The sequence below is a fragment of the Cynocephalus volans genome, chromosome 4, assembly GCF_027409185.1.
Source record: "Cynocephalus volans isolate mCynVol1 chromosome 4, mCynVol1.pri, whole genome shotgun sequence".
NCBI lineage: Eukaryota > Metazoa > Chordata > Mammalia > Dermoptera > Cynocephalidae > Cynocephalus > Cynocephalus volans.
Window position 1 is genome coordinate 132785382 of NC_084463.1, and position 25866 is coordinate 132811247.

General features: G+C 46.9%; 1 protein-coding gene across 3 annotated transcripts in view; it reads left to right on the plus strand.

Annotated features, from left to right (window-relative positions):
- Window positions 1-20956, plus strand: part of NAT10 (N-acetyltransferase 10) — a 38714-nt gene extending 17758 nt beyond the window's left edge. For all 3 annotated transcript variants that reach the window (XM_063094453.1, XM_063094455.1, XM_063094454.1), the window contains 18 exons: window positions 2321-2457; window positions 5272-5396; window positions 5829-5979; window positions 6260-6356; window positions 7184-7300; window positions 8160-8261; window positions 8357-8431; window positions 9054-9170; window positions 10003-10136; window positions 10782-10830; window positions 13868-13964; window positions 14058-14168; window positions 15107-15279; window positions 15814-15933; window positions 16320-16418; window positions 16900-16973; window positions 18063-18146; window positions 20495-20956. In XM_063094453.1, the coding sequence (XP_062950523.1) occupies window positions 2321-2457; window positions 5272-5396; window positions 5829-5979; window positions 6260-6356; window positions 7184-7300; window positions 8160-8261; window positions 8357-8431; window positions 9054-9170; window positions 10003-10136; window positions 10782-10830; window positions 13868-13964; window positions 14058-14168; window positions 15107-15279; window positions 15814-15933; window positions 16320-16418; window positions 16900-16973; window positions 18063-18146; window positions 20495-20606 (1974 nt within the window). In that variant the 3' untranslated portion in view covers window positions 20607-20956. The remainder of the gene's footprint in view (window positions 1-2320; window positions 2458-5271; window positions 5397-5828; window positions 5980-6259; window positions 6357-7183; window positions 7301-8159; window positions 8262-8356; window positions 8432-9053; window positions 9171-10002; window positions 10137-10781; window positions 10831-13867; window positions 13965-14057; window positions 14169-15106; window positions 15280-15813; window positions 15934-16319; window positions 16419-16899; window positions 16974-18062; window positions 18147-20494) is intronic.
- Window positions 20957-25866: the final 4910 nt, after the last annotated feature.

A 25866-nucleotide genomic window follows, 5' to 3' on the forward strand; every position in this document is an offset into this window, starting at 1 on the left:
CTGCAGGTTTTGAATGGTGCATCCATAACTGGAACTATAACCTCACCATTTAAAAGAAAAAAAGAATTTTGCAAATTGTGCTGTGAGTCTTTGTGGTTTAGCCAGTGGCCTATTTTCCCTTTTAAACAGTTTTTTCTCAAAAGCTCTATAAATCTCTAGTGCTCTGTAATGGTTTTACTTGTGCAAAGGCTGCAATTTTGTTAAATCTCTAAGAGAGACATCGTGTGACAGGCTTACAGAGGGACTGATACTAACAGGCTCTTACTGGAGTCGTTTCATTGATTAGTTTTGGAGTTGGGTTAGGGTGGGAAGTGAGCCAGGCGGACTTGGCAGTTTTTGCCCTTGAACTTTATGCCTGTTAAGGGATATGCCTGTCAAGGAGGTATACCTTCTATCAATAAACAATGTTAACATTTTATGCTTTTTACCTAAAGATTTTTAATTTTTTTCATACTAGGTCTCTTTCTAGAATCTCCTCATTCTATACTTTTCTTCCCACTTTTTCCTGATTCCCTCAGCTGAGACAAGGAAAGACTGATGTTGGTGTGGGGCGGGGGTGGGGGGCAGGTTTCAGGCAATGAGAATACAGAGGCCTGTTAAAACTCAAGAAAAATACACAAACCAAAGAAGAAAAACATTTCCTTGAAATGCCCTGGCTTAGCCCTTACTCCTCCTTGAATTTGTAATCAAATACCCTCTCAAATTACTGGAGTTCTTTTGTCTCCAGACTGGCGTTTAAGCACAGAGGGAGGTGACCTTACTTTATGAGACTCCATTTGTGTTCCTTTGAGGCCTCTTCCTTCTTGGTGGAGATTGAGAAAAAGAAGAACATTAGATTAAAGTTGGCTCTACCTCCCCAAGGGGGCTGCTTTCTGCTGCTTTTATGTGATGCTTGTTTAGTTTTTCCCCCGTAAGAATCCAAGACACGGGGCCCTATTGAGGATGTATATTCTGCTGCTAGAAATGAGGAGGGTCGCTGCCTCCCTCACCCATCAACTTCTAGCAAAGCAGCTAAGAAATCTTATTTTTACTAAAATACTTCAGATGTACAGGTAAGTGCAGAGACTTTAAAAGTCATTTGTATTTTTGTTTTAAAGAACTAAAACATCATAGATAGAGTTGAAGTCCCTCTTCTACATTCTCCATTCCACTCCCTTCTGTCACTTTCCATAGGTTATTCTATTCTGAGATTGGTATGTTTCTTTTCAATTCATGTGTTTATATTTTCACCACATAATTATGTATTCCCAAAATGGTAACATACTATACTTGTCCTCCTTCAGCTTGCCTTTTTTTACTCAACATTTTGTTTTCAAGATTTGTCCACATTGAAACTTGTAGGTCTGGTTGATTAATTTTTAAGCACTATATGAATGTACAACAGTTGATTTTTATGTTTCCAGAAGTGGAATTGTTGGGTTTATAAGGTATGCACAGATTTCCAGCTTTCTTGGATTTTGCCAAATTCTCCTTTAAAGTGTGTGAACATCAGCAGTTTTTTTTTTTTAAATTTTACTTCCTTGAGTCTTCACCAACACTGGGTGTTTTACAGCTATTTTAAATTTTATGAAATGGTATCTCCTTGTTGTCTTTAACATTTCACTGATTACTCATGAGGTTGAGTATCTTTTATGTTAATTGGCTATTCAGGTTTCCTCTTCTATAAGATATCTCTTCACGGCCTTTTGCAGACCACTTTAAAAATAGCAGGTAGCCCTGACAATACTGAAGGGGTTGTTTGTATGCATAAAGACATGTGAGTGTGTATGTATTAAGAAAAGAGTAAGTTCTAGAAATGTCCCCACCAGTGCAGGGAGATTGGCCTTTATAATGATGGTATCAGAGCAAGGACAGCAGCCAGCACGAGAAACCTGACATCCTCCTTTTAACCAACACTGGGTGGAGCTGTGCATGGTTCACTGGCCTCCCTAGCCTAAGACTGGGGAGAAACATGAGAAGATAAAGGGAAAGGAGCCACCGTCTGTCAGCTCTAAGCCCGGCACAAGGCAAGGTTTTTACATGTTTACCTTATTTTTTTTCCGTAAGCAGCCATAAGATAGGTATTTCCTCCACTTTACAGAAGAGAAATCTGAGGCTCTGAGAGATTAAAGCACCTGACCAGTGTCACACAATCAGTGGTTGAGCCGTTTGGACCTATGCAACTGACTCCAAGCCCATCCCATTTTTGCTCTGCCAAGAAAAAGGAGAAAGGAAGAATAGGAGAAAGAGGAAAGAGAGCAGTCTTTATGATGACTCACCAGTAATCACAGCGATGGCATTAGGTCGTCATGCTAATAATCGAAATTTTTCTTCTTCACAGTATATACATCCTGCAGATGCTGTGAAACTGGGCCAGGCTGAACTCGTTGTGATTGATGAAGCTGCCGCCATCCCTCTCCCCCTGGTGAAAAGCCTCCTGGGCCCCTACCTTGTTTTCATGGCATCCACCATCAATGGGTAAGGCACCGTGGGTGGGGGAGGTTACTCCTCTTGTAGGTTCTTGCAAATTAGGTGGCATGTAACGAATGTGGCTAGGCCCAGGAAAATAAGTCTGATTCCCAAAGTCTGAGTCTTCATCCTGGGACTTCTGCATATAGGAGCTGGCTTCATAATAAACTGTAACTCACCTCTGGTCTGACATTAAATGGGCAGCATAGGAGTGAAGAATTTTGTAACCGATAGAATGTCTCCTTCTGTCTGTAGGTGTGATCAATCAGGTTTTAAAAAGTACTATATGGATGGCAATACCAATATCTTATATCTTAGAATTATGTGAAAATGTAGTATTTAAGTATATGTGTTAGCATAAGAAAGCAAGCTTATAATGGCGCAAGAGCTTTTTTAAAAATTTGAAATATTTAGTTCATGTTTGCTATGGAAAAATTAGAAAAAACAGGTAAGCAAAAGAAAAATCACCTGTAATATAACCATCCAGAGATAGCTTCTGTTAGAATTTTGGTGTATATTTTTTGTGCATTAATTTTACTTTTTCTTTTTTCTTTTTTTTTTTTTTCACTCAGTATCTCTGATCCTGTTTCTGTGACTCTGAAATAGTAATAACCATAACTGCTTTGAAGTTGCAGCCACTAAAAACACATTGAGAGACAGTGGATGTTCTATAGGTGACAATTATCTTGGTCATTATTATTCTTTTTCTTTTTAAAATTTTTTATTAGCATATTCATTGTTACAAATTGTACTTATTCTTTGTTACTTTTTCATTTTGAACAAGAACATAAACATAGTTTACATATGCTTTAAATTTGCCTTTTCACATAATAGTATACTGTGAAATCTTTCCAGGTCAGTGAATGTACATCTTCAGTATTGGAAAGATTTCTGTGTGGAAATCACTTCTTGAAGAGATAATTCTGTGTTGCAGACTTCTTACTATGACTGCTTTACTTACTGAAAGTATTTAAATAAAATGGATTTTTGCTTTTTAAAACAGCTTTGTTGAGATATTCACATACCATACTACTTACCCAATACGCGTGTAATTCAGTGGTTTTTAGTATATTCACAAGTTGTGCAACTGTGCTCACCACAACCAATTTTAGAACATTTTCATCACCCCTTCCCTTCATACCCCTAACCCAAGGGAGCTACTAGTCTACTTTCTATCTCTATAGATTTGCCTAGTCTGGACATTTCATATAAATGGAATCATACAATATGTGACCTTATGTGATTGGCTTCTCTCGCTTACTACAATGTTTTCAAGGTTCATCCTTGTAGCATGTATCAGTATTTCATTTCTTTGTGTGGCTGGATAATAATCCATTGTGTGGGTATACCACATTTTATTTATCTGTTCATCTGTTGGTAGACATTTGGGTTATTTCGACCTTTTGGCTATTATGAGCAATACTGCTGTGAACATTTGTGTACAGGTTTTTGTGTGGATGTGTTTTCCATTCTCCTGGTTATATACTTAGGAGTCGAATTACTGGGTCAAAGGTGACTCTATGTTTAACCATATGAGGACTGTCAGATAGTTTTCCAAAGCAGCTGAATGATTTCACATTTCCACCAGCAGTGTATGAGGATTCTAATTTCTCCACATCCTCATCAACACTTGTTATATGTCTTGTTGATTATAGTCGTTCCTGGTGGGTATGAAGTGGTATCTCATACATTTCCCTAATGACTAATGATGTGGAGCATCTTTTCCTTTGCTTATTGGCCATTTGTATGTCTTCTTTGGAGAAATGTCTATTCAGATCCTCTGTTTATTTTAATTGGGTTGTCTTTTTATTGAGTTGTGAGTATTCTTTATTTATTCTAAGATATACTTCCCTTGTCAGATACATGATTTACAAACATTTTCTTCCATTTTGTGGGTTATTTCACTTTCTTGATGATGTTCTTTGTTGCTTGTGCTTACTCCTGTTTTTTTTTTTTTTTTTTTTTTTTTTTTTTTTAAGAAGTAAATAGAAGTCCTTTGGGAGAGCTTTATTATGTGGGGTAGGGAGGGGAAATAAAATACTTCAAAATTCCAGCTTTTTGATCATTCTATAAAAGTAACATTTGAGTAAGGAAGTATTTATACAGTCCTTAAATATAATACTGAGTACCATGAAATGATGTAATACTAAAAAAAAAGAGGAAAACCTGCTGAATAGTGTGTACCCTGCAGTCATATACGCTGTGACAGAGACAAAGGAGGAAATACTAAAAAATGAAAAGAACTGGTTCAGTGATCAGATTGTAAGTGATTTTTTTTCCTGAATTTTTTGTTACCTGTTTTGTATCACCTTTTAAGTGAAAGTAGTAATGAAAAGAATCACTCGGGTGGTAGATTTGTTTTATTTTGATTTTTCCCAACTGGAAATGCTCTTGGTTCATTTCTCATGCATGGTACTTCTAATAGCAGCTCTCATTAGTTGACTGTTTAACTGTATTCTGGTTTCACTGTGGTAAAGGCTTTACTTACATCTTCTTCTTAGTCCTTATTTTTTTAGTTCATATCACAGTCCTATGAGGTGTCTAGAATAATCCCCCTTTTGAGGATGAGGCAATAAGAGATTGTGTTCCTTGCCCAAAGGTACTAAGTAGATGAGCCAGGACTTGAGGCCAGCCTGAATGGCTCCAAGCTGAGCCACCATGCTGCCCTGCCTCCTTTGGATGTGTGCATGCTGCACTGGAAGTTCAGAGATGAGAAAGGCTGTCCTCGGGAAGTTTCAGTAGGCCAAGGAATGTAGCTCTCTGTCCTCTCCCAGTGAGTGGATTTGGGGACTTGTGTCTGATTGCCTTTGCCTTTGCTTCTAGCTATGAGGGCACTGGCCGGTCACTGTCCCTCAAGCTGATTCAGCAGCTCCGTCAGCAGAGTGCCCAGAGCCAGGTCAGCACCACTGCTGAGAACAAGACCACGACGACAGCCAGACTGGCATCAGGTACCCTAAGTCCACAGCAAGTCCCCTCAGACTCTTGCTGGATCCTTGCTTCTCCTGTGACATGACAGGCAGTATCAGACCTTCCCAGCATGAGGCAGAAAGTCCCCAGGAAGTGAAGTAGCTTTTCTCTGAGGAACAGCAATCCAGTGACCAGCTGGGGGCCTGACTTGGGCCTTCTGGTGGCTGGACCTTTGTCCCTGTCTTGGGGTATGGTCCCATTGACTTAGTGAGATCCCGTTTGCATTTGTATCATGGCAAGTTAACTATCCATCAAAATAATTTAAAACCACCCAATTTAAATTCTTGAGCCGTACATATCTGGGCACCATGTGACAAATATGAAGTGGAATATTTTTTCTTGATCTTTTAGAAAACACATATTTAATAATTGTTATTGTGTGTGTGTGTTTGTGTGTGATTTGTGGGGAACAGCACGAACGTTGCATGAGGTTTCCCTCCAGGAGTCAATCCGCTATGCACCTGGGGATGTGGTGGAGAAGTGGCTGAATGACTTGCTGTGCCTGGATTGCCTCAACATTACTCGGATAGTCTCAGGCTGCCCATTGCCTGAAGCCTGTGAACTGTATCCTTCTCTGGGTTTCATTGGCTCTGTGAAAGGGAAAGGGGCGAGGAAAGAATTAAAAGGATTTTCACCCTTTGTTTCAGAGGATGCTGCTCTAGGGAAAAGGGAAAGTTGAACATTCTGGATTTCCTTTTTCTTTTCTTCCTTCCCTAATGTGTTTCTGCTTAAGACATTGAGCTCCTCTTCCCAAGCTAAGGGAAATCCATACTACTTGCAGAAAGTAGTGTGTTCCGTGTTGGGCTCTCTTTGGTTTGTTTTGGTTGCTTAACTCCAGGTCCAGCTACTATGTTAATAGAGACACCCTCTTTTGCTACCACAAGGCTTCCGAAGTTTTCCTCCAGCGGCTTATGGCCCTCTATGTTGCTTCTCACTACAAGGTAACTGCACGAACCCTTGGGTAAACTTCAGCAGGGAGCCTCAGTACTTGGCAGTCCCTTTTTACTTGGCCTTTCACATCTTTTATGACCCTGTGGCTTAGGTGACCATGCCACTGTGACTTAAATGTCCTGATGTTGATGAGGTCCAGTGGTCTTGCTTTGTATACAGAGCAAGGAATTCTAGCATGTAGCTCCATGCATGGCAGCCAGGGAGGGTGGAAAGCTCTGCCCATTTTTTAAGGAGTACTTGTATTTCTTGCCTTCCTACTAAACTGATAAGCTAAGGTGACATCACAGTTGTAACCCAGTGGTGCTGTTTGACCTGAGACTTTGCACCTCTGGGCTATTTTCAAGGAGCAGTGAATTTGAGGGTTTACTATATCTGAGATTCTTAAAAACTAAAGAGCAAGTTGGAAAGGATACTTTTTGAGTATCTAGGTAGCTTTTTTATGAACTACTTTAATGGAAGACTGAAGAGTTGGTGTTAGAAGTGGTGACAGCTTTTCCTGAAATAGCAGCCTCTTATCTGGGAAAAGTTCACTTCTGAGCTGTGAGGTAAGTAGTGCTAGTGAGTTCTCTTCTCCTGCTCTGCAGCCTCAGCGCTGGGGTGAGAGGACAGTAGGCATTTGAGGCAAAGTTCCACTTAAGCCATTATGAAGAGTCTCTCAGGCTTGCCAAAATACTAGAAAGGCACTTTGCTGGATTTCAGCTGCTCACTTGGCTGGAGAGAAGGCATTGTTCTAGTCATCCGCCGGTTCCAAGTACAGCCCCTGAGTATAGGCCAGGAGGAGGCGCGCTTCTCACTGACTTGTGTCCGTGCCCTGTAGAACTCTCCCAGTGACCTCCAGATGCTTTCCGATGCACCTGCTCACCATCTCTTCTGCCTCCTGCCTCCCGTGCCCCCCACCCAGAATGCCCTGCCTGAAGTGCTTGCTGTTGTCCAGGTACGGAAGCAGAGGCACCCTTGTGGTATTGATTTGGGAAACTACTTAGGCAGCCAGGGTGAATGGCTCAATTTCTGCAGTGGGGGAGGGAAAGCTGTGGAGTCCTAGTCTGGAGCCAAGTGGCTGGGTGTCTTGAGGCTGGTGATTAGGGTGCATAGGAGGAAGCCACTGCCACCCAAAATCTAGAGCCCCACATTCTTGGATGGGTGAAGCCAGAGCTGGCCACTCTGTTATTTTGACTTACAGCTCCATCCACAGACAAAACTTGTTTTTTTGTTTTCCCCTTTATTACAAAAGCAGTACTTGGTACTTGTAAAATGAGGGGCTATAGATTGGGAGGAAAAATGTTTTTAAAACCTGACATGTATTTATGCTTCCCTATATCATTTTTCCTTTTCATAAACAAGGGATTATAGCATTTAGTTATTTTGTTTTAGGCATGTGTCAAATATTCATAATCTACATGCCTTTTAAAGGCTGCCTAGTATTTCATGATATGCATGTCCCATAGTTTAACCACTCTCCTAATAGACACTTGAGTTATTTTGAATCTGCACTCTTTGGTACAGAGCTGCATGGGCATCCTGTGTCTTAATTGATGTACACACATGCACAGCACCCATGGAGTCCTCTTCTAATGTGGTTTTTACTCTTTGGGTCAGGAGGATGTCAGTTTTCTGCCTTGTAACAGTAATGAAGTTTCTATTAGAAATGGATGAATTAGTCAGTGTCAGGGTTAAACCTGAATGTGGGGGTGGAAACAGCCGCCTAGTCAGAGAAATAAAACACTGACGTTCTGTGAGTGGACTCTGAATCTGGAGCTGGCTTTTCTGTCTGCACTGTCCTGCCTCCCCCACAGGTGTGCCTTGAAGGGGAGATTTCTCGCCAGTCCATCTTGAACAGCTTGTCTCGAGGCAAGAAGGCTTCAGGGGACCTGATTCCATGGACCGTGTCTGAACAGGTGATGCACTTTCCCTGTCACGTGTGAGTGAGGGGAGGTGGTGGTGTCAGAGGATGTTTGTGTTGCTAAGTTACTGGCTTGTGTCTCCCACACAGTTCCAAGATCCAGACTTCGGCGGTCTTTCTGGTGGAAGGGTGGTTCGCATTGCTGTGCACCCAGATTATCAAGGGGTAATGTGCCCTCCTGCCTCTCAAACCTGGTGTGCTGCTGTTGGCTGCAGCCGTGCTGCTGGTGGCTTGCTAGGGCAGGTTTACGTGGTGGTTGGAATAAGAAGCTGGTCAAGAAGCAAGTCAAGTTCCAGGCACTTCTCTGTTCTGGAAAATTTATCCAGGGCTTGGGATGGGTGGATGGACAGGATTATGGGATATACTTGCCCTTTCTTTGTGAGCACAGGGACTTGGGAATCAGATCTGCTTTCTGTAATTGCTTTCTGTCTCTTAGGAAGCCCCACTGAGTAATTAGCTGTAGAAACTTCCTTTTCTGGCAATAGCACAGAAACCGTCTCTCTTTTGGGCTTGCGGATCTGTGGAGCAGAAAGCACAGCCAGCCATTCTTACCCTCAAGTGGCAAATGGGCTGTTCTTGATGGGCTAGACCAGTGTAAGAACTTTCTGTGTTAGGAGTCTCTGCTTTGACCTCATTAGGGGATTTCACTGGTTCTCTTTGCCAAGTGCAGTTTGACCAGGAGTGAAGGCTTTCTAAAAGCAAGAGTAATACGGGGAGTATAAGTGGCTTAGATAGGCTGAGAACATCTCCCTTCCCTCTGCTTATTTCCCTGCATATTTGCTCATAGATGGGCTACGGCAGCCGGGCTCTGCAACTGCTGCAGATGTACTATGAGGGCAGATTCCCTTGTCTGGAGGAAAAGGTCCTTGAGACCTCACAAGAAATTCACACCGTAAGCAGCGAGGTAAGCATCTTTTGGCAAAACTCCCATTTCTTGGCTCTTGGGAGGATAATCTTTTGGGTCTTCAGAAGCAGTGAGAACAGTCCAGAAGTCTGGGCTCTTCTGTTTTCTCCTGCTGCTTTCTTCAGCCAAACAAACTCAAGTTGAGATCCTTGGACCAGCATCACCAGCGTCACTTGGAATCTTGTTAAAAATGCAAATTATGGAGCTCCACCCCCCTGATTCCTACTGAATCAGAAATGCAGGGGTGGGCCTAATAATCTGTGGCTTAACGAGCTTCCCAGCTGATTCTGATGCTTGTTTAAGTTGAGAACCACTGCTCTATAATCTCGTTCTTTCTTACCCAGGCTAAAGGAAATTCTGTCTCTCCTTGATAAGAATGATTAATGCTAGTAACTACGATAGCTTTTCATATGCATTCATTGTTTTTTGCAATATGTCTATTTGGGAGCTAGAGAAGGGGCTTTAAGTTGAGCCTCAGGTTTATCACTTCCCAAGGTCACAGGCTGTCAGGTGACAGAACCTGCACTTCATGCTGGATATTCAGAATCCTGCCTCTGTTCCTTTGTAAATCTGTTAGGCTTTTCTAAACTGTGTGGCTGTTTTCCTGCGTTCTAGGTTCAGAGCACTGTGATTCCATGTGTGTTTAGGTGTTTTGTGTACTTGGGAATGATTACTTAACTCAGTGATGTTCCTATATGTTGAAAACCGCAGGAACAAACCAGGAAGCCTCTTTCAGTTTTTGTGTGTTTAGTCCGCAGGGGTGCTTGAGAATTTCACTAGCCCTCCTCTCCCTCTGCTGAGTAGACTGTGTTCTCTCCTGGCATCTCCGCAGGCCGTCAGCCTATTGGAAGAGGTCATCACTCCCCGGAAGGACCTGCCTCCTTTACTCCTCAAATTGAATGAGAGGTCTGCCGAGCACCTGGATTACCTGGGCGTTTCCTATGGTTTGACGCCCAGGCTCCTCAAGTAAGTGTTGCCTGCCCTAGGTCACCAGTGCCACCCTCCTGCAGTGAAAGAAACCCTGAGAAAGAAGAGTTTGGTGGTGTCTGGCTGGGTCATAGACCCTTCAAACCCGTTATGCACACTGGGTCACAGACCTCACATGCAGGTTGCGAGCTAGGTAATTGGAAAGATCCTGGCAGCCGTTGGCAAGGTTGACATACTTTATTCAGATGTGAGGTCAGTCCCTGCAGCAGCTTACCAGCCCATGGCAGCAGCCTGGTGGCGTCCCTAGGGCACTGTGGATCAGAGCTGTTTGTCCTTTATGCTTAAGTCAGATAACCAAGGGACTCCTGGGTGTGAGTCAGATAACGAAGGAACACCTGGGAGAACATGCACAATTATATCAGACAACCAGGGAACACCTAGATGCATGTGTGCAATTAACATATTTACATTGAACAGGCTAGGTCATGCTCGGCAAGATTCCGAACATCTGAGGGAGCCTGACCATTTATTGCATTTTCCTTACAGGTGGGCTGTGTGCTCCCTTTGTAGCCAGAGTCCGTGTCGGCTGTCTGCCGACTCCCTGCTTCTGGCCCTTGCCCATCTTTATCTCTTAGCCACTCCCTGGAGAGCACATGGTGACCTGCCCTCTTTGTATCTTTGCAGATTCTGGAAGCGGGCTGGATTTGTTCCTGTGTATCTGAGACAGACCCCGGTGAGTGAGGCATGTGGCGGAGGAGGGGTTGAGGTTTGCAGTTATTGTCCTTGCGCAGTACCCTGCTGCCTCCCTACTGCTATGCTCTGAGCAGGTGTTTCTGAGCCTGAGAAGAGGTTTATTCTGGTGGACACCCAAACAGCCATCATTGAAAGGCCACGTGGTCACACATTTATTCCCCCACTGCAAAGTGCATGCGTGGTGCTTTTTGTTTGGCTTTTGTGCTTGATTATAAAATGGCTGAGGTGCACATGGACTTGCTCCTCAGATTCTGGAATCCTGTAAGCTGGGGGCCTCCTTGAATTTGTAAAAAAACAAAACAAACAAAAAAAACAAAAAAAAAAAAACTGGGGCTAGGAGAGGAGTGCAGTTGTGCAGACTTGTATTCCAAGTTGGAATCTGAAGCAGAGATATAAATATGTGGGTAATGGAGCCACAGAGAATTATTGAGGGAAGGGGAAAGAGTCACTATGTTTATTTTTTAAAGCATTTATTTAGCACCTACAGTGAAATCAGGCAGTAAACAAGATAAGGCAGGAAGCTTATTTTCTAATTGGTAGAAATAGGCAACAAAAAAGTGAACAAATAAGAAATTTTCAGAGAGCAGCAAGTGCCATGAAGAAAAGCGGACACTGAGATTACGGTGTAATGAGGAGTCAGGCTTCTGAGGGGGTGACCTTGCATGTGGAAACCTGGATGATCAGGGTGGACAGCCATGTGGCAGTCCTGGGGGAAAGAGCCTTCCAGCCCGAGGGAACAGCAGGTGTAAGGCCGGAGTGGAAAAGAAGGTGGTGATTTGAAGGAAAGGAAAGAAAGCCAGTGTGGCTGAGAGTCTTTGGAAGGGGAGGGTTGTGGGACATGGTGAGGCTGGGCAGGTCTCGGTCAGGATGCTGCGGGTTCTTCCTGTTCAGCCGGAGGAAGAGGTGAGAGGCGAGGGCCTGCCTGGGTCGCCGTGTGGAGAGGGGACTGTGGTAGCCCGAGTGTGGAAGCAGGGAAACGTGGGCAGGAGGAGACGGGCAGATGCAGTGACGGACAGAAGTGGCCAGCTGTGGGGTATGCTTGGGAGGTAGGACTGACTGGAATTGTAGAAGGACGGACGTGGCGGGTGAGTACACAGGGGACAAAGGCTAATTCCTAGACTTTTGGCTTAAGCAGCTGAGTGCTGGAGGTGCTGTCCGAGGTAGGAGGTACTCATTGAGAGAGGAGCAGGTTTGAGGAGAAAAGCGGGAATTTTTCTTGGCCATAGTAAGTATAAGATGCCTATTGGACACCCAGTAGAAATGTGGAACAGGCATCTGATAATAGGAGTCTGGAGTTGAAGGAGGAGGTTGAGGCTGGAGGTAGAGTTAGGGCAGTTGTCAGCATGTTCCTAGTAGAATATGCTCCACCAGGGCAAAGGCTTTGTGTTTGTTCTGTTCACTGCTGTGTCCCCAGCACTTAGAATAGCTTCTGCTATATGGTATGTGTTCAGTAAATGCTTGAGTTCAGCAAGTGAATAAATATTGAAAAGTATTGAAAGTACAAGGGGGTGAGTCCTTGGACTCTAGCATTTAGAGGAATGAGGAGGAAGACATAGCATGGGAGAGTGAGAAGGAGCGGCCTTGATCCGTAGGAGAAAGTCGGGGGGAGTGCGGTGGCAGCAGTCAGGGTTAAAGTGTTTCACAAAGGCGAGTCAGTTGCTGTTCAGAGAATAAGACGAGCGCAAACCAGCTGATTGTTGGATTGGTCAGCATTAGTGCTCTGAATGATGCAGCTTCAGTGGATTCAACCTGAGTGGAGAGACTAAGGAGGTAGGAAATAGAACGTGAACAGGTGATTCTTTCACAGAGCAAAAGGAGCAGAGAAATAAGGCAGCTGGAGGGAGATGGGGGTTAAGGAGGGATTGTCAGGTGGGAGATTGTAGAAGCATGCTTGTGTGCTGGGTATGATCCTGCAGACAGTGCAGGTAGTGGTGCAGGTGAGGGGGGCTGATTGCAGGGGTGTGGGCCTTGAGGAGGCAAGTGGGGTGGGACCCAGGACTCAGGAAGAGAGGGGCCACTTCTTCCGCCAAAGAGTGTGGCTGTGGAAGGCGTTGGTCAGCTGGTTGACTTGGTGTTGGGAGGAGGAAGGTGTTCTCTTCTGATTGCTTCTGGTTTCCCAATAAGGGGAGGCCAATGAGAGTTCCCCAGCTGAGAGGGAGGAGTGTTGGAGATTTGGTTTTGGAGGGTGCAAGGCCAGTACCCAAGGGTGGTGTCAAGTGGCACTGGTAAGACTGCTGAGGGTTTGGCTGCTTCCTCACAGGCATGGAGCAGCACACAGATGGCTTAGGTCCTTGTCAGCGCGTGTTGTCAAGGCCAGGGATATAAGTTTGGCTGTCAACTGCAAGAACGCAGACCAGTGAGCTTTGGTGTAGACTATGGTATGTCCCTGTGGTCTTGTGCTGTGTACTAGCTCTTTTGTGACTTGGTGCTGGTGTTTTGTTACATGAATGCTCTTTGGTTGAAATCCATGAGATATTTTTATGGTGTTGGGCTTTGTTTTTATGTAGTAAAAATCTAAAAACCTGTGGTTTCATAGTCACTATTTTAGCACCTAAAGAAGCCTGTGCTTGCAAACTGTCTGCCAGAAAGGGAACTCTGGGTTTTGGCTGTGGAGTTTTTGCTGTCAGCCACCAAAAACACGTTGATTAGATCATGTGGAGTTTAAGCTGTCATGACTCTTGACTTCAGAATCTACCTGAAAGGAGCAAGTGCCTCACCTTGTGGGTCCCGAGCAGAAGTTGTGTGCTGAAGATCTGAGCAGCTCTGCTGCATGTCCGTGGCACCTCTTAGTGAGATGCAGGACAGAGTGGTTTTTGAAACCCTGTGTGTGGACTGAGGTGATGTGGGCACTGTGAAGCCGGGGGCTCTGCTCCAGAAGGCCGCCTCCTGCAGCTGGGGAGGAAAGAAAGACCCATGGAAGCGCTGAGTCTTCCTTCTCTGCATGCTTGCCCTTTACCAATGGTGGGTCATTCAAAAAGGGGGGTTCTCGGTGCCAATTGAGAGCGTGCATTCCCCAGAATGACCTGACGGGAGAGCACTCATGCATCATGCTCAAGACGCTGGCTGAGGAAGATGAGGCTGACCAGGGAGCCTGGCTTGTGGCCTTTTGGAAAGGTGATTGAGGAGTGGAGGGGGGACACCCAGGTGGTGGCTGGCGGGTGGGTGGGGCACAACCAGGTTGCTAACTCTGTGTCTTGTACCCCACAGATTTCCGAAGACGGTTCCTAGCCTTGCTGTCCTACCAGTTCAGCACCTTCTCTCCTTCCCTGGCTCTGAACATCATTCAGAACCGGAACGTGGGGAGACCAGCCCAGCCAGGTGAGCTGGGTGGGGACAGAGGTGGCAAGATCAGTGGTCGTTGGTCATGTGGAAGGCACGTGGCAGGTGTGGTGTCTTGGAAGAGTGCTGGACAACGGATTGAGGCCTGGTTCTAGTTCTCAGTCTCCCACTGACCACCTCCCACTCACCAGGCCCCTGTTCTGTCCCAGGCCATGCCATCTTTTATTTTCATGACAAGACTTCAGGGATGCAATTTGACCATCAAATAAGTTCATTCAGCTAGTTAATTATGAAACCCATTTTAAATCCTCTGACCTAGGAGAACTAAGTGCTCAACCTCTGAGGCTTAGTCTCCTGATTCGTGAAGCCGTAATAGGAATATGCTGTCAACCTTCTGTGGCCAACACATAGAATTGCTTCGTGCCTATAAATTCTGCTTGAATAGTTACAAAACAGTGTGTAAGGGATCATTAGGATTAACAGCTGTTTTTTTTTTCTGTTGCCTATTTTATATATATGTATGTATACACATATGTTTGTGTGTATATATGTGTGTACTGTTTTTTCTTTTTGCCAATTATATTTTGATGGAAAAGTCTGTGTTCCTTGAGTTGGATGAAGTGACAGAGTGGGAAAAGAGTGTTGTTCTTCTAATCCCTGGGCACTGGGAGCCTTTCCTTGGTACTGTGTGTTGGCGTGGGAACTCTGAGCAAGGGTCACATGCCAGCTGTACTGTCCCCCCCCCCCCAACCCCTTCCTCACCGAATGGCCTGGAGCTGCCTCCTCTTTGGCAGGAGAAGGGTGGGGTCACTGCTGGCTCCGAGCTGTGTTGTACCAGTGGCCAGGCACTTTTTGATGGCTTCTGTGGGTTAGGGTGCCATCTGGGGCCTGTTCCGTGTGCTGTCTCGGGAATCCCGTCAGACCCTGTGAGGGCCTCTGGCTGAGCTGACCCATCTGGTTCTGTGTCATGTGTATAGCCCTAAGCCGGGTTGAGCTGGAAGCACTCTTCCTTCCCTATGACCTGAAGCGGCTGGAGATGTACTCACGGAACATGGTTGACTATCACCTCATCATGGACTTGATACCGGCCATCTCCCGCGTGTATTTCCTGAACCAGCTGGGGGACCTGGCCCTGTCTGCTGCTCAGTCGGTAAGTTACTCGGTGTTCGTGTGGGGATGAGAAGTGGGCATTGTGGAATTGTTGATTTGTGGGGATTGGGTGGGATGCTTTGACACAATTTTGTGCCTTTAATTCCTCACAGATCTGATAGGTGGGTATTGGTCTCCTCATTCTACACATCAGGAAACCTGGCTCTGAGGGTGGGTAGTGTGCCCAGCCGTGCAGTCAGCAGGCAGGGGGGCTGCAGTTTGAACCTATGTTCTTCCAGCCCCACCGCATTGCCCTGTTACTTACCTCAGAGGCCCAGGAATGCCCACACTTGTAATGTAGTTGGGAAGCAGATATTTGTCAGGATAATAAAAGTCAGTTTGGGGATTTCAGGAAGAGGGAGTGTTTCTTGATGATTTCAGTAACAGGATGAAAAAGAAGATGCCAAAACAGTGCCAGTCTGTATTTTGTACCAGATAGCTTTGGTCAAAAGAGGATAACTCTGGTTCTGGGTGCCATTTTTAATGGGCAAGGACCTATCCTGAAGGCCACTGTAGCAGATTTTCTACCCTCTAGGCTCTTCTCTTGGGGATTGGCCTGCAGCATAAGTCTGTGGACCAGCTGGAAAAGGAGATTGAGCTGCCCTCGGGCCAGTTGATGGGACTTTTCAACCGGATCATCCGCAAAGTTGTGAAGGTAACCTCAGCCTGAGGGCAGGTTCTTAGTCTCTTTCGAATAATGATACCCACTCCCTGCCCCCAAGATGAACAGGTGCTAACATTTGGCTGTGTTTCCTGCAGATCTTCACACACATGCTCACACACCTAGGAAATAGGGGACTTCTGCTGCATCTGTAAAGTTCTGTGCTCTCTCCCAGCGGCACCACTGTTAGGAATTTGATATGTATCTAGTCTGTGTTTTTACTCTTATATGAATAGCCACACTTCTCAACTATGTAGGGTATTGCTTTGTGTCTTGAAAATGTGTACCTTTTCTTAAGGCAGTAAAAAATGCCTTAGTAATGAGCAACTGGGCCTCTGCTGCTCCTTCATCTTCTGCTTCTTGATGCTTGTCTTTTGTAGCTATTTAATGAAGTGCAGGAAAAGGCCATTGAGGAGCAGATGGTGGCAGTGAAGGATGTGGTCATGGAGCCCACGATGAAGACGCTGAGTGATGACCTGGTAGGTCCCTGCTGAGGGCCTTGGGAGTCCCAGCTTTTCATTTGGCTGCCTTTGGCTTGTGAATGCAGATGTCTCCCCCCTTCTGCGTTAGGAAGAGTCCTCCACACTAACCAAGCCAGGTGGTGCCATGTGGTGCGCGCGAGTGTCGCGTCCTGCCTTCCCTGAGTGCTCTTCCTTTGCCTCTCCAGCCCTGGTGTGCTTGGGTGCACACGGGCCTGGAGTCATGCCTCCTACCGAGTGTGTGAGAGTCAGGAGTCCAGCCTCTACCATTTTAAATGTTTTTCCTTTTAAGTCACTTTTTAAAATGCATACTTTATATACATATATACTTTAGTAACAGCTGCCTATAATGGTTTGAGGGTAAACTGAATGGAAGGAAATGTTTGCTTATCATTGTCAAATCTGCCCTCCCTTCATCTTTTTCTGTGTTTTGTTCACACCTCATCTCTGACCTACTCTCTGTCTGGATCCTTGACTGCAGGATGAAGCTGCAAAGGAATTCCAGGAGAAGCACAGGAAGGAGGTGGGGAAGCTGAAGAACATGGACCTCTCACAGTAAGGTTCCTCTGCTGCTCATGGGAAGTGAAGGCTTTGCCTTGGCTCTGAGTCCTGAGAATCTGTCAGCAGGTTTCTTCTAATCCACATTCCAGGTGCCCTAGAAGCTGTTTCCTGGGATTGGTTTTAGGAGCACTAATAGTTAAAAACCTCCTGACTAGTTTGATGTTGGAGGATTTGGTTTCCCCAGATCAGCTCCGCCACTTTGACTTTCAAGTTGTGTTCACTAGATACCCAGGTTTCCACATCACACCTCAATAGTCCTTCCAGGAAGGCGGATGCTGATTGTGTGAGCATCTAACTTTTAATGGTTGTTTTGCTTTATTTGCCTCTTACATGTGAATTTGTTTGAAGATAGGGTTCTGCCCAAAACAAACAAACAAAACACCCCTTGCTGTAAAACCCTCTGGGTACTGGGAATCCTAGTCCCTTTTGAGCTTCGGCTATACTGGTGTTACCCCTGACCCCTCTTCTGGATTGATGTGAATAGTCACTCCAGGATTAGTAGTCTCCCAGCCTCTGTGACCTGTAGTCCCCTTGCTGGATCATTAGTGATGGTGGCTGTTGGATAGGTGAGATGGAGGTGGCCAGGAGTCCCTGGTCAGGGCTCTAGTTTTTGCCCTCAGTTTTGCAGTGTCAGAACCTTGGTTGCCAGGACAGCTAGGTCCAAAAGGGGTGGGCAGGGCAGGGAGAGTAGAGTTCAAGGGCAGTTCAAGGGCTTTTGGAAAACCGCCTGGAGGGAAGAGTGAGTAGAAAGACGTGGGGGGTGACAGGCTTCTATGGTGGTTGGTGGATGAGAGTCAGATGGGAGAGGCTGGGCAGACTGCCTTCTCTGAGGACTGTCCTCTCACTGGCCTCTGCGGGCTGGCCTGGCCACACTTGCTCCTATGAAGCGTCTGTCCGGTGGAGCTAAGCTGCTCGTCTCCTGGCCCTGCTGCCTGACATCTCCTTCTTTGCTGTTCAAGTGCTGACACAGTTCAGTCTGGCTTTCATGGCAGGAAGTGTCTGAAAAGAATGTTGTTACTGTCGTATTTTCTTTTAAGCAGTCCCCTCTTCTTTCAAGCCGGCCTTGAAATATCCTTTTTTTAGATACATAATCCGTGGAGATGATGAAGAGTGGAATGAAGTTTTGAACAAAGTTGGTCAGAATGCGTCCATCGTCAGCCTGAAAAGGTGAGGGCCTGCAGTCTAACACATATGTGGCAGGAGCGGCTTTCTGGCCTCTCAGCTTCTCTGTAACTTCACTGGGCAATAGGAGGTTGGAGCTCAAGCTTTGAGAAAAAAGTTGTGGTTCTTTCCTTTGAGAGTCCCCTGGTTGCTAGCTTTGTAGCACACCTCGTGCAGATCAGGCAGGCCTATCGCATAGGCCTGGACCTCTTCACTGCTTGTATTCCCTGCCACACCACGGCCCCGGGCCTGCCGGAGATGGGCTTTAGAGAGCAGTCAGGAGCTGCCACTGAGACTTACCTGTGGGCTTTACTGCAGGGTGTCATTCAGGCCCCAGAACACGAGGAGCTGTTTTAGTACCATCGTTGCTGTAAAGATGAAGTAACCAAGGCTCTCAGGGGTTAAGTAACTTCCCTGGAAGCACACAGCTAGTGAGACACAGAGTCAGTGTCGGGACCAGGTTTGTCCACTGCAGAGCCCACCGTTTTAACCACTTTTCTATCCTTCCTTTAAGCCAGGGTTCTCAAAGTTTTGGGTCTAGAGTTCCTTTATATCTTAAAAACAATTAAGGACCCCAGAGATCTTTTGTTATGTGGGTCATATCTATCGATTTTTCTCCTATTAGAAATTAAAAGCTGAGAAATTTAAAAGATATTCATTCAAAATGAACAATAATGGACTCATGATTTTTTTGTTGTCTTGAAAAAAATACTTCTTTTTTTCATAAAAATCTTAGAAGAGTGGCATTGTTTCGCACTTATATTTTGGCAGATATCTTTCCTATCTGGCTGATAGAACGCAGATGGATTCTTATGTGCTTCTGCATTCACTCTCTTGCTGTCAGGTCTTGTAGCTCTAGAACACTGAACATTTGTGAGTGAATGAAAATGAAAAAGGCACATAATGTATCAGTATAATTATTAAGATAGTTTTGACCTCATGGACCACCTGAAGGGGTCTTGGGGACCCCAGGAGTCCCTAGATGACTCTGAAGCCCTTACCTCCATGCTTCTAATCTGCAGTGATACATTTGTAGATAAACAGCGTTGCTTGGGCTGCAACCTTTATTGGAGTTTTCCTTGGGAATAGAATGAGGCCTCCCTTGCCCACAGCCTCTGGAGATGAGGCTTCCCCACCTGGTTTGGGGTTGGGGGTGGTTCTTGGCATTGCCACAGTTACTGATGGGGTCCCCTTATGAGTTTATATTTTGTGAACATTAAGAAAGAGGAACCTTGTGACTCTAGGAACCATAGATCCCAAAGGTCAGATATTATCTTCTGTAGTCTCCATAAATCACTGTGGCATGTTGAAGGTTCCAGATTGATGCCACTTCATTTCCCAGATGCTCTGTGATGTGGCACAGAAGCCTGCCATCAGTGTGTCCTATTCCTGGTTTGGACGATATGGCAAGTGCAGCACAGGGCCCATAATGGCTTTGGCCTTGAGCGTGGTGGCATTGACTGGAACAGAAGGCCTGGGAACATGCCTCCTGTGTAGATGGCCCAGTTCTATGCTCTGCAGAGTTTGGCCTCTCCTGCTGAGGAGCCTCCTGAACCAAATCAGCATGTGTGGTGGTGCATGTGCTTGAGGGCCCTGAATAAATGTGAAAGTTTGCACTTTTTGAGGAAAAAACACTATTGTTAAATATTCTTCAAGGCCTTGCTTTTCTTTCTTATTGTTTTCCCCTGAGAGGTACTTCATTCATGTGAAGTTAGTGGTCTCTAGACAACCCTATTTACTCTGTCCTTGTGGGGAGGAGGTATTTGTTCCCAGGGCAGAATACCGTTGGAGAGAATTAACCTTTAAGGTTCCTTAATGGAAGGTGGCTATTTGCTGAGCAATTCCTGTGTCAAACTCTCAGGAATCCAGTGGCCAGCTGCGAGGTATAACCTAGTTCCGGTTCCTTTTGGTTTTATTTGAAATAAAATAACAGAAGTACATCAGAAAGTATTGCAGGGTTTTCCCTGGAGCCTCATGCTTTGTTTTAGGACTGTCTTCAGGGTCACTGGGATAATATCTCTGGCTTCTGGGGTAACCCCAATGGTGAGAGTGGCAGGAGGGAATCTTTGCTGTGACGTGGAACACAGAGCACTCTGAAGAGAACCCCCTGATATTAGGTGTCCTGCTACAGACTAGGAGCTCTGGCCGGGCAGAAGCTGGGTCTATGTGATGTCTCCCTGGTTCCCAGCACAATTCCTGCCATAGATCTGCAGAGGACATTTGTGTATGACTGGGTGTTCTCACATCAGTTGTCAGACGGTGGAAACCCTTTTTCAGACAAAGCAAAGCAGTCTGAGACATTTCAGACCTGTGCATATTTCATTCTTTCTGCTCCTGATTTTTTTCTTCTCCAGTGACAAGAAAAGAAAGTTGGAAGCCAAACAAGAACCCAAACAGAACAAGAAGTTGAAAAGAAACAGGGACACAAAGAACAAAAAAGATATGAAACTGAAGTGGAAGAAATAGTGACGAGGAACTCTGGCGTAAGCAGCCGACCCATGAGGACATGCCCGGACCTCCTCTCTGGCTGGATGGGGCGGCAGCCTAGGCTGTTAAAAGCAGCAAGAGCCCCTGGCAGACTGAGGGTCCCCGGTCCTGACTGTGGCTGTATGCCATTCTGCTCCTGGCTCCATCTAGCAGGGCTGCTGCCCCAGTGTCTCAGAAAAACCTGAGCCCTTAATTTGGGTAGGATATGACATCCGAGTCCCTAAGGCCTGTTATTTCATCCATTTGGGAAAAAATGTTGGAAAAGGACCTTTTGCTAGCAGCGGAGAGGGGAGGGGTATATATTTTTAATAAATAACATCCTAGAAAGACCCAAGTGCCTGTGGGCGATCATGAAAGCCATGTATATGGAAGTTGTATGTTGCCGTTTCTTCTTGTGGATCTAGGCTGCCAGGTAGAATTTGGAGGGTTTTGGTGTCAAGGCCAAAGGTGGGCAGCATGGCTAGGGCTTCCCAGCCCACAAGCCTGTGGGAGAAGTGGCAGGCATTGAATGGTGCTGTGGTCACCTGGAGGGGCTTGGTGTGCCTGGAAGCCACCTAGCTGTGCCTTCTTTCCTCCTTAAATTTGGCCAAGTCGTTTGTCCCCTCCATTTGTTGGGGACAGAAATTATCTGGTGACTTCACACGTACTTTGGTATGTTTGTTTGATGGATTCCACAGTGAGTTCAAAGAACCTTTCCTTAGCCCTAATATGTGATTTGGGTTCTAGAAATCTAACAGAAGGACAGGGGTGCTTTGGGACCAAAGGGTACTCAACATGCAGCTCCCAGAGAGAGACGAGCAGGTGCTGTGCCTGTCCCTAGGACTGCTGCACCTTGTCTCCAGACTGTTGAGACCTGGACATAGGGGACTTTTGTTTCCTGGTCCTGCAGCTTCTTGCCTACAGAATCTCTGTTAAGTCTGTAGGAAACTTTGTTGAGAGGGGACACGAGAATAATTTTTATGTATTTTCTCAGGTGGGCGCCTGAGCCTGCCTTTTAAAGAGAATTTTCTCAGGAAAGTGTGGCCAAAAAGCAGAGTCCAAACCTTAGGTGGCTGGAGTTGGATGGTATCATAAAAGTTATTAAAGTACATCACCCTACAGGTAAGATCTAGTGTTCGGTGTCTTCAGCCCCAAAGCCCATCCAGCTGGCTCGGCTCTGGGGTGCAAGTGAGAGTGGGCTGTGAAGCAAGGGCTTTGATACTGGCTCTGCCCTGACCCTTGCTATGACCTTGAGCATGTTACTTCACTCTGCCTGCCTTCCAGGTCCGCGTCACAGGGATGTGGTGAGAGGTGGGTGGAGTAGAGTAGGAAGAGCGTAGAATGGTGCCTGGCACATGGCAAGTGCCCACTAAATCTCTTTGGGCCCTGGGCACTGTCCTCTGATCCAACTAGGGAGCTGCTCATTTACGCCCAGCTCTAAGGCTACTGAATAAAGACTGGCTATGTTGTTCCAAAACCACAATCTCAGCTACAGAGTCCTGCTTGGACAACAAAGAGCACGCACTTTGCAGTTAGACCTGCAAAGTGTGTGTTCCTAAACAGGGCTCCACATTTTGTGTTCGTGATCTTAGATTTTCCTTCAAACCTGAAGAGGCATGCCTCCCCGAGACCTCACCATCTGGCCCCCAGACAGAGTGACATCTGTAAAGCTCGGCTGTCTGTCTCAGGAAATGTCACTTGCAAAATGAATTCAGATAGGCCAGCTAGATGGGGAGGGGGCTGAAGAAGCCTGAACAAAGAAGGGTCCTGAATGGTCTCCCCACCCCTGAGCCAGGAGGGGCTGACACTGGCCTGCTTCAGTACTTCCACTGCTCATCTGGCCTGGCAGTCCCAGAGGACTCCGGAGTGACCAGGAGATGGGACACAAAGGGGGCCACCGAAGCTGGGAGGTGGGGGAGGGGCAGAAACAAGGGACCGTCACCTTGGAAAAATGTAGACTCATTATCTGGAGCTATTACGGCACTGACACTGGCAGCCACTCTGCAGGCCTGGAGGAGGGGGCGGAGCTGGAAGCCCCTTGGCCTGAATAGGCAATTTCAGGAGGTGGGGAGAAGGGGATGCCCTTATTCTGCGAACAGCTGGTTAAAGTTGAACATCACAGGGATTCTGTGAAGGGGGCCTGAAAGGCGGCCTGAGAGGGAAGGCCTGAGGCAGCCTTGGGCTGGTTCTGTTGAGCGGAGAGCTGTGCATGTGGCACGGGGAACTTCTGGTGGGGAAGGGTAGTGGGCAGAGAGCAGAGGGGAAAGTGAAACGCTTCCTTGGAAGAAGGCACTCTCAGTGTCAGCCTTGGTGGTCCAGGGTCCACCTCTGGCACCCTCCCCATTTGGAGAAGGGTTTCCTTTAGAGACGAAGGTTCAGGTGCCTGCTGTGTAAGTGCTGGCTTATTGTGGAACAACTGGGGTACAGCGAAATCCCTATGTGTAACTGATACTTTCAGCCCCTTATTATGAAAGGCTCCTGTAAGGAGAAATCAGCTCTTCTCTCCCAGCCTGCCTGTGGCTACTAGTCATGCGAAGTGGGCAGCTGGGGGAGAACAGGCCCTGAATTAGGAGGAGGTCCAGCTGCCAGGAGTAAGTGATGGAACACCGCATTTCCATTAGAGTCCTAGCCCCTTAGAAGAATGATTTTTTTCTAGTTTATTTTGAGCGTTTCAAGACTGTGTTTCTGCTACACGTGGGCTCAAAGGGGCCCCATCTTTCCCTTGTACCTCCCCTTCCTTTTAACATCCCCCGAAAGAAAACTGCTGAGCCCCTGTCTGGAGCCAGATTGTAACTAGATCTTGCCTTTTAGCCAGGGTACTGACAGGCATGTCCTGAAGGTGGTGGGGTATGGGAGAACTCGTGGGGAGGGTGGACACAGACCCCTGAAGGGTAGCCACTCCAGATCTTAAGTCCCTCCACTGCTTTCACAGGGGCCAAAAGATGTTGCCAAAAAGTGCACTTCCCTGCAGCCCCCGGAGGGCGCCATGGGTTCACATGGCCGCAGGGTCCCCTCTCCCCTCCCCACTGTGTCCAGGGCTCCAGGCTGGGACTGCAGCTCCCCTGCTTGACCCCACACCAGCAAATGTGGGAAACGGGCCCTACCTGAAATTGATTCAGTGAAGTCTTCATGTCACCACCCCTACCCCCTCACTCCCAAGTTCTGGCTTGTCACTGAACCACAGCCACTCTGGGTCAGGCACCCAGTGGCCTTAGGAGTGTCTTTTCCTGACTCAGGTAGGGAACATTTTAAAAACTTTTATTTCGGGCCGAGCCTGTGGCGCACTCGGTAGAGTGCTGCGCTGGGAGCGCGGCGACGCTCCCGCCGCGGGTTCGGATCCTATATAGGAATGACCAGTGCACTCACTGGCTGAGTGCCGGTCACGAAAAAATGACAAAAAAAAAAAAAAAGAAAAACTTTTATTTCTCCCCGGACTTTGCACCTAAAACTACAAACAGGCCCCAGAAAACTCTTGGGCCTGAGTCACCAGCTCCCCATCCTCTTTCCATTACCTCTGCCTGTGCCCCCACTGTAGGCAGCAGCCACCGAGGGACAGGATCCTCTCATCAGACCAGCCCTGGGTGAAGCCCCGCCCCGAGGTGGGCCACACAGTTTTGGTCTGTGCCAGGGTTTGCACACACCTCTGAATGAAGATAACCCCAGAACAGCTCTCACATCGGGGGCTGGGGAAGGGATCAGGAAGGCCCCTGACACAGTCTCATTCCTCAGCCATCTGACTCCTGTTCAGCTTAGTGGCGCATATGTGCCTAATGAACGTGAGCTATCTGACATCTCCTTCGTCTCCCAGGACAGGGAGGGAGACAGCGCCAGGGAGGGAAGTACCTTGCCCGTGGTGGGCGAGGGACGGATCCAGTCTTAGGTCGCAGGGGAGAGAGGAGTGTGGAGCGGCCACAGCATTGCTTTGGGGGTGGGGAGTGTCTTTCCCTCTGAGAGATGGGGAGACCTGAGTAACACAGAATCAGCTCTGGGTTTCCTTCTTGGTCCTAATGGGCTCCTCCCAAGCTCTGAACTCTGAGCAACCTGCCACCAGAAGCAATGAGGCTAAGGTCATCGTTAATGAGTATTTATTGTTAATAAAACCATGGTACATTTACAGTAGGTGACATTAATGTACAGTTACAGTATCATACAATATTACAGCAATAAAATAACACCTATCCTTTGCACATCCAGCTCAAGCGGCTAGTCAAAAATATTTTCCAGGATTGCAAGTGCCCAGGGGCTTTTCAAGGTGACTGATGTGACACCTCCTGAAATGCCTGGGGCTTTGGGTGAATAAATAGTTTCTAAGGTGCGGCCACACAGCTGAAGAAGGCTACACCCAGAGCGAACTGTCCTCGATGCTGCCCAGTGTCTGGCCCATAAGTACGAAAGGTATTGGACCTGATGCTGCACCTCCACCCCAGGTGAGCCCAGGGCCTAAAGAACACAAGGTAGGTAGGGGAAGGGACACAGCAGAATGTCCTCTTCTCCCAGCCCTTCCACCCCCAGTGCCCTGTCCTTTATCCCCAAGAGCCACAGCTCCCAGTGGTGAGTGTTTGCCCAGTTTTCCAGTTCTAAAGTAAAGGAAACTTTCACTTCAGAGACGACCAGGGAGGACGTTTAGGTTCTGCTTCCTGAGCCTAGGCCTGAGGTTTCAGAAGTGACCCCTTGACTTTGGCCTCTAAAAACAGCAGCAACGAGAGCTGAGGCCACCAGTTTCCTGCATTGTACTCCTGGCACTCCCATGCCACCCTTGGCTCAGAAGCCACCAACTGAGCAAGCTGGCAGTCCCAAAGGGAAGATCTCTGTAGGCCCAGACTCAATGTAGCCATCTGTGCAGGGATTCCCCAGGCCCCCTGGAGGCCCATGTCAACCTTTCAAAAGCACAGCCTTGAGTAAGTCCAGGGACTTGGACAGCCTTTCTTACGTGACATTTAGAAGACAAATGCTAGCTTTGAATTAAGTCGCCTGGGGCCCAGACAGCATACATTCTATACATTCATAAGGACACCCATACTCCCAAGAGCCCCCATTGGATAGGCTTAGCTTACTAAGCCCTTGAGGTGGCAGAGCTTAGAAGGCATGATCAGAAGGGGCTGGGGCAGGTGGATCAGGAGGGACAGGGCACACAGGACTAGTGCACAGTGGCTAGCTGTGGTGGGGGAGGGAGCATGGAGAGAGGGGCCACCTTTTTGCCACATTCCCCCTTCACCCATCACTGGTGGAGCACATGGTTGGATCTGGGACAGAGGGGTTG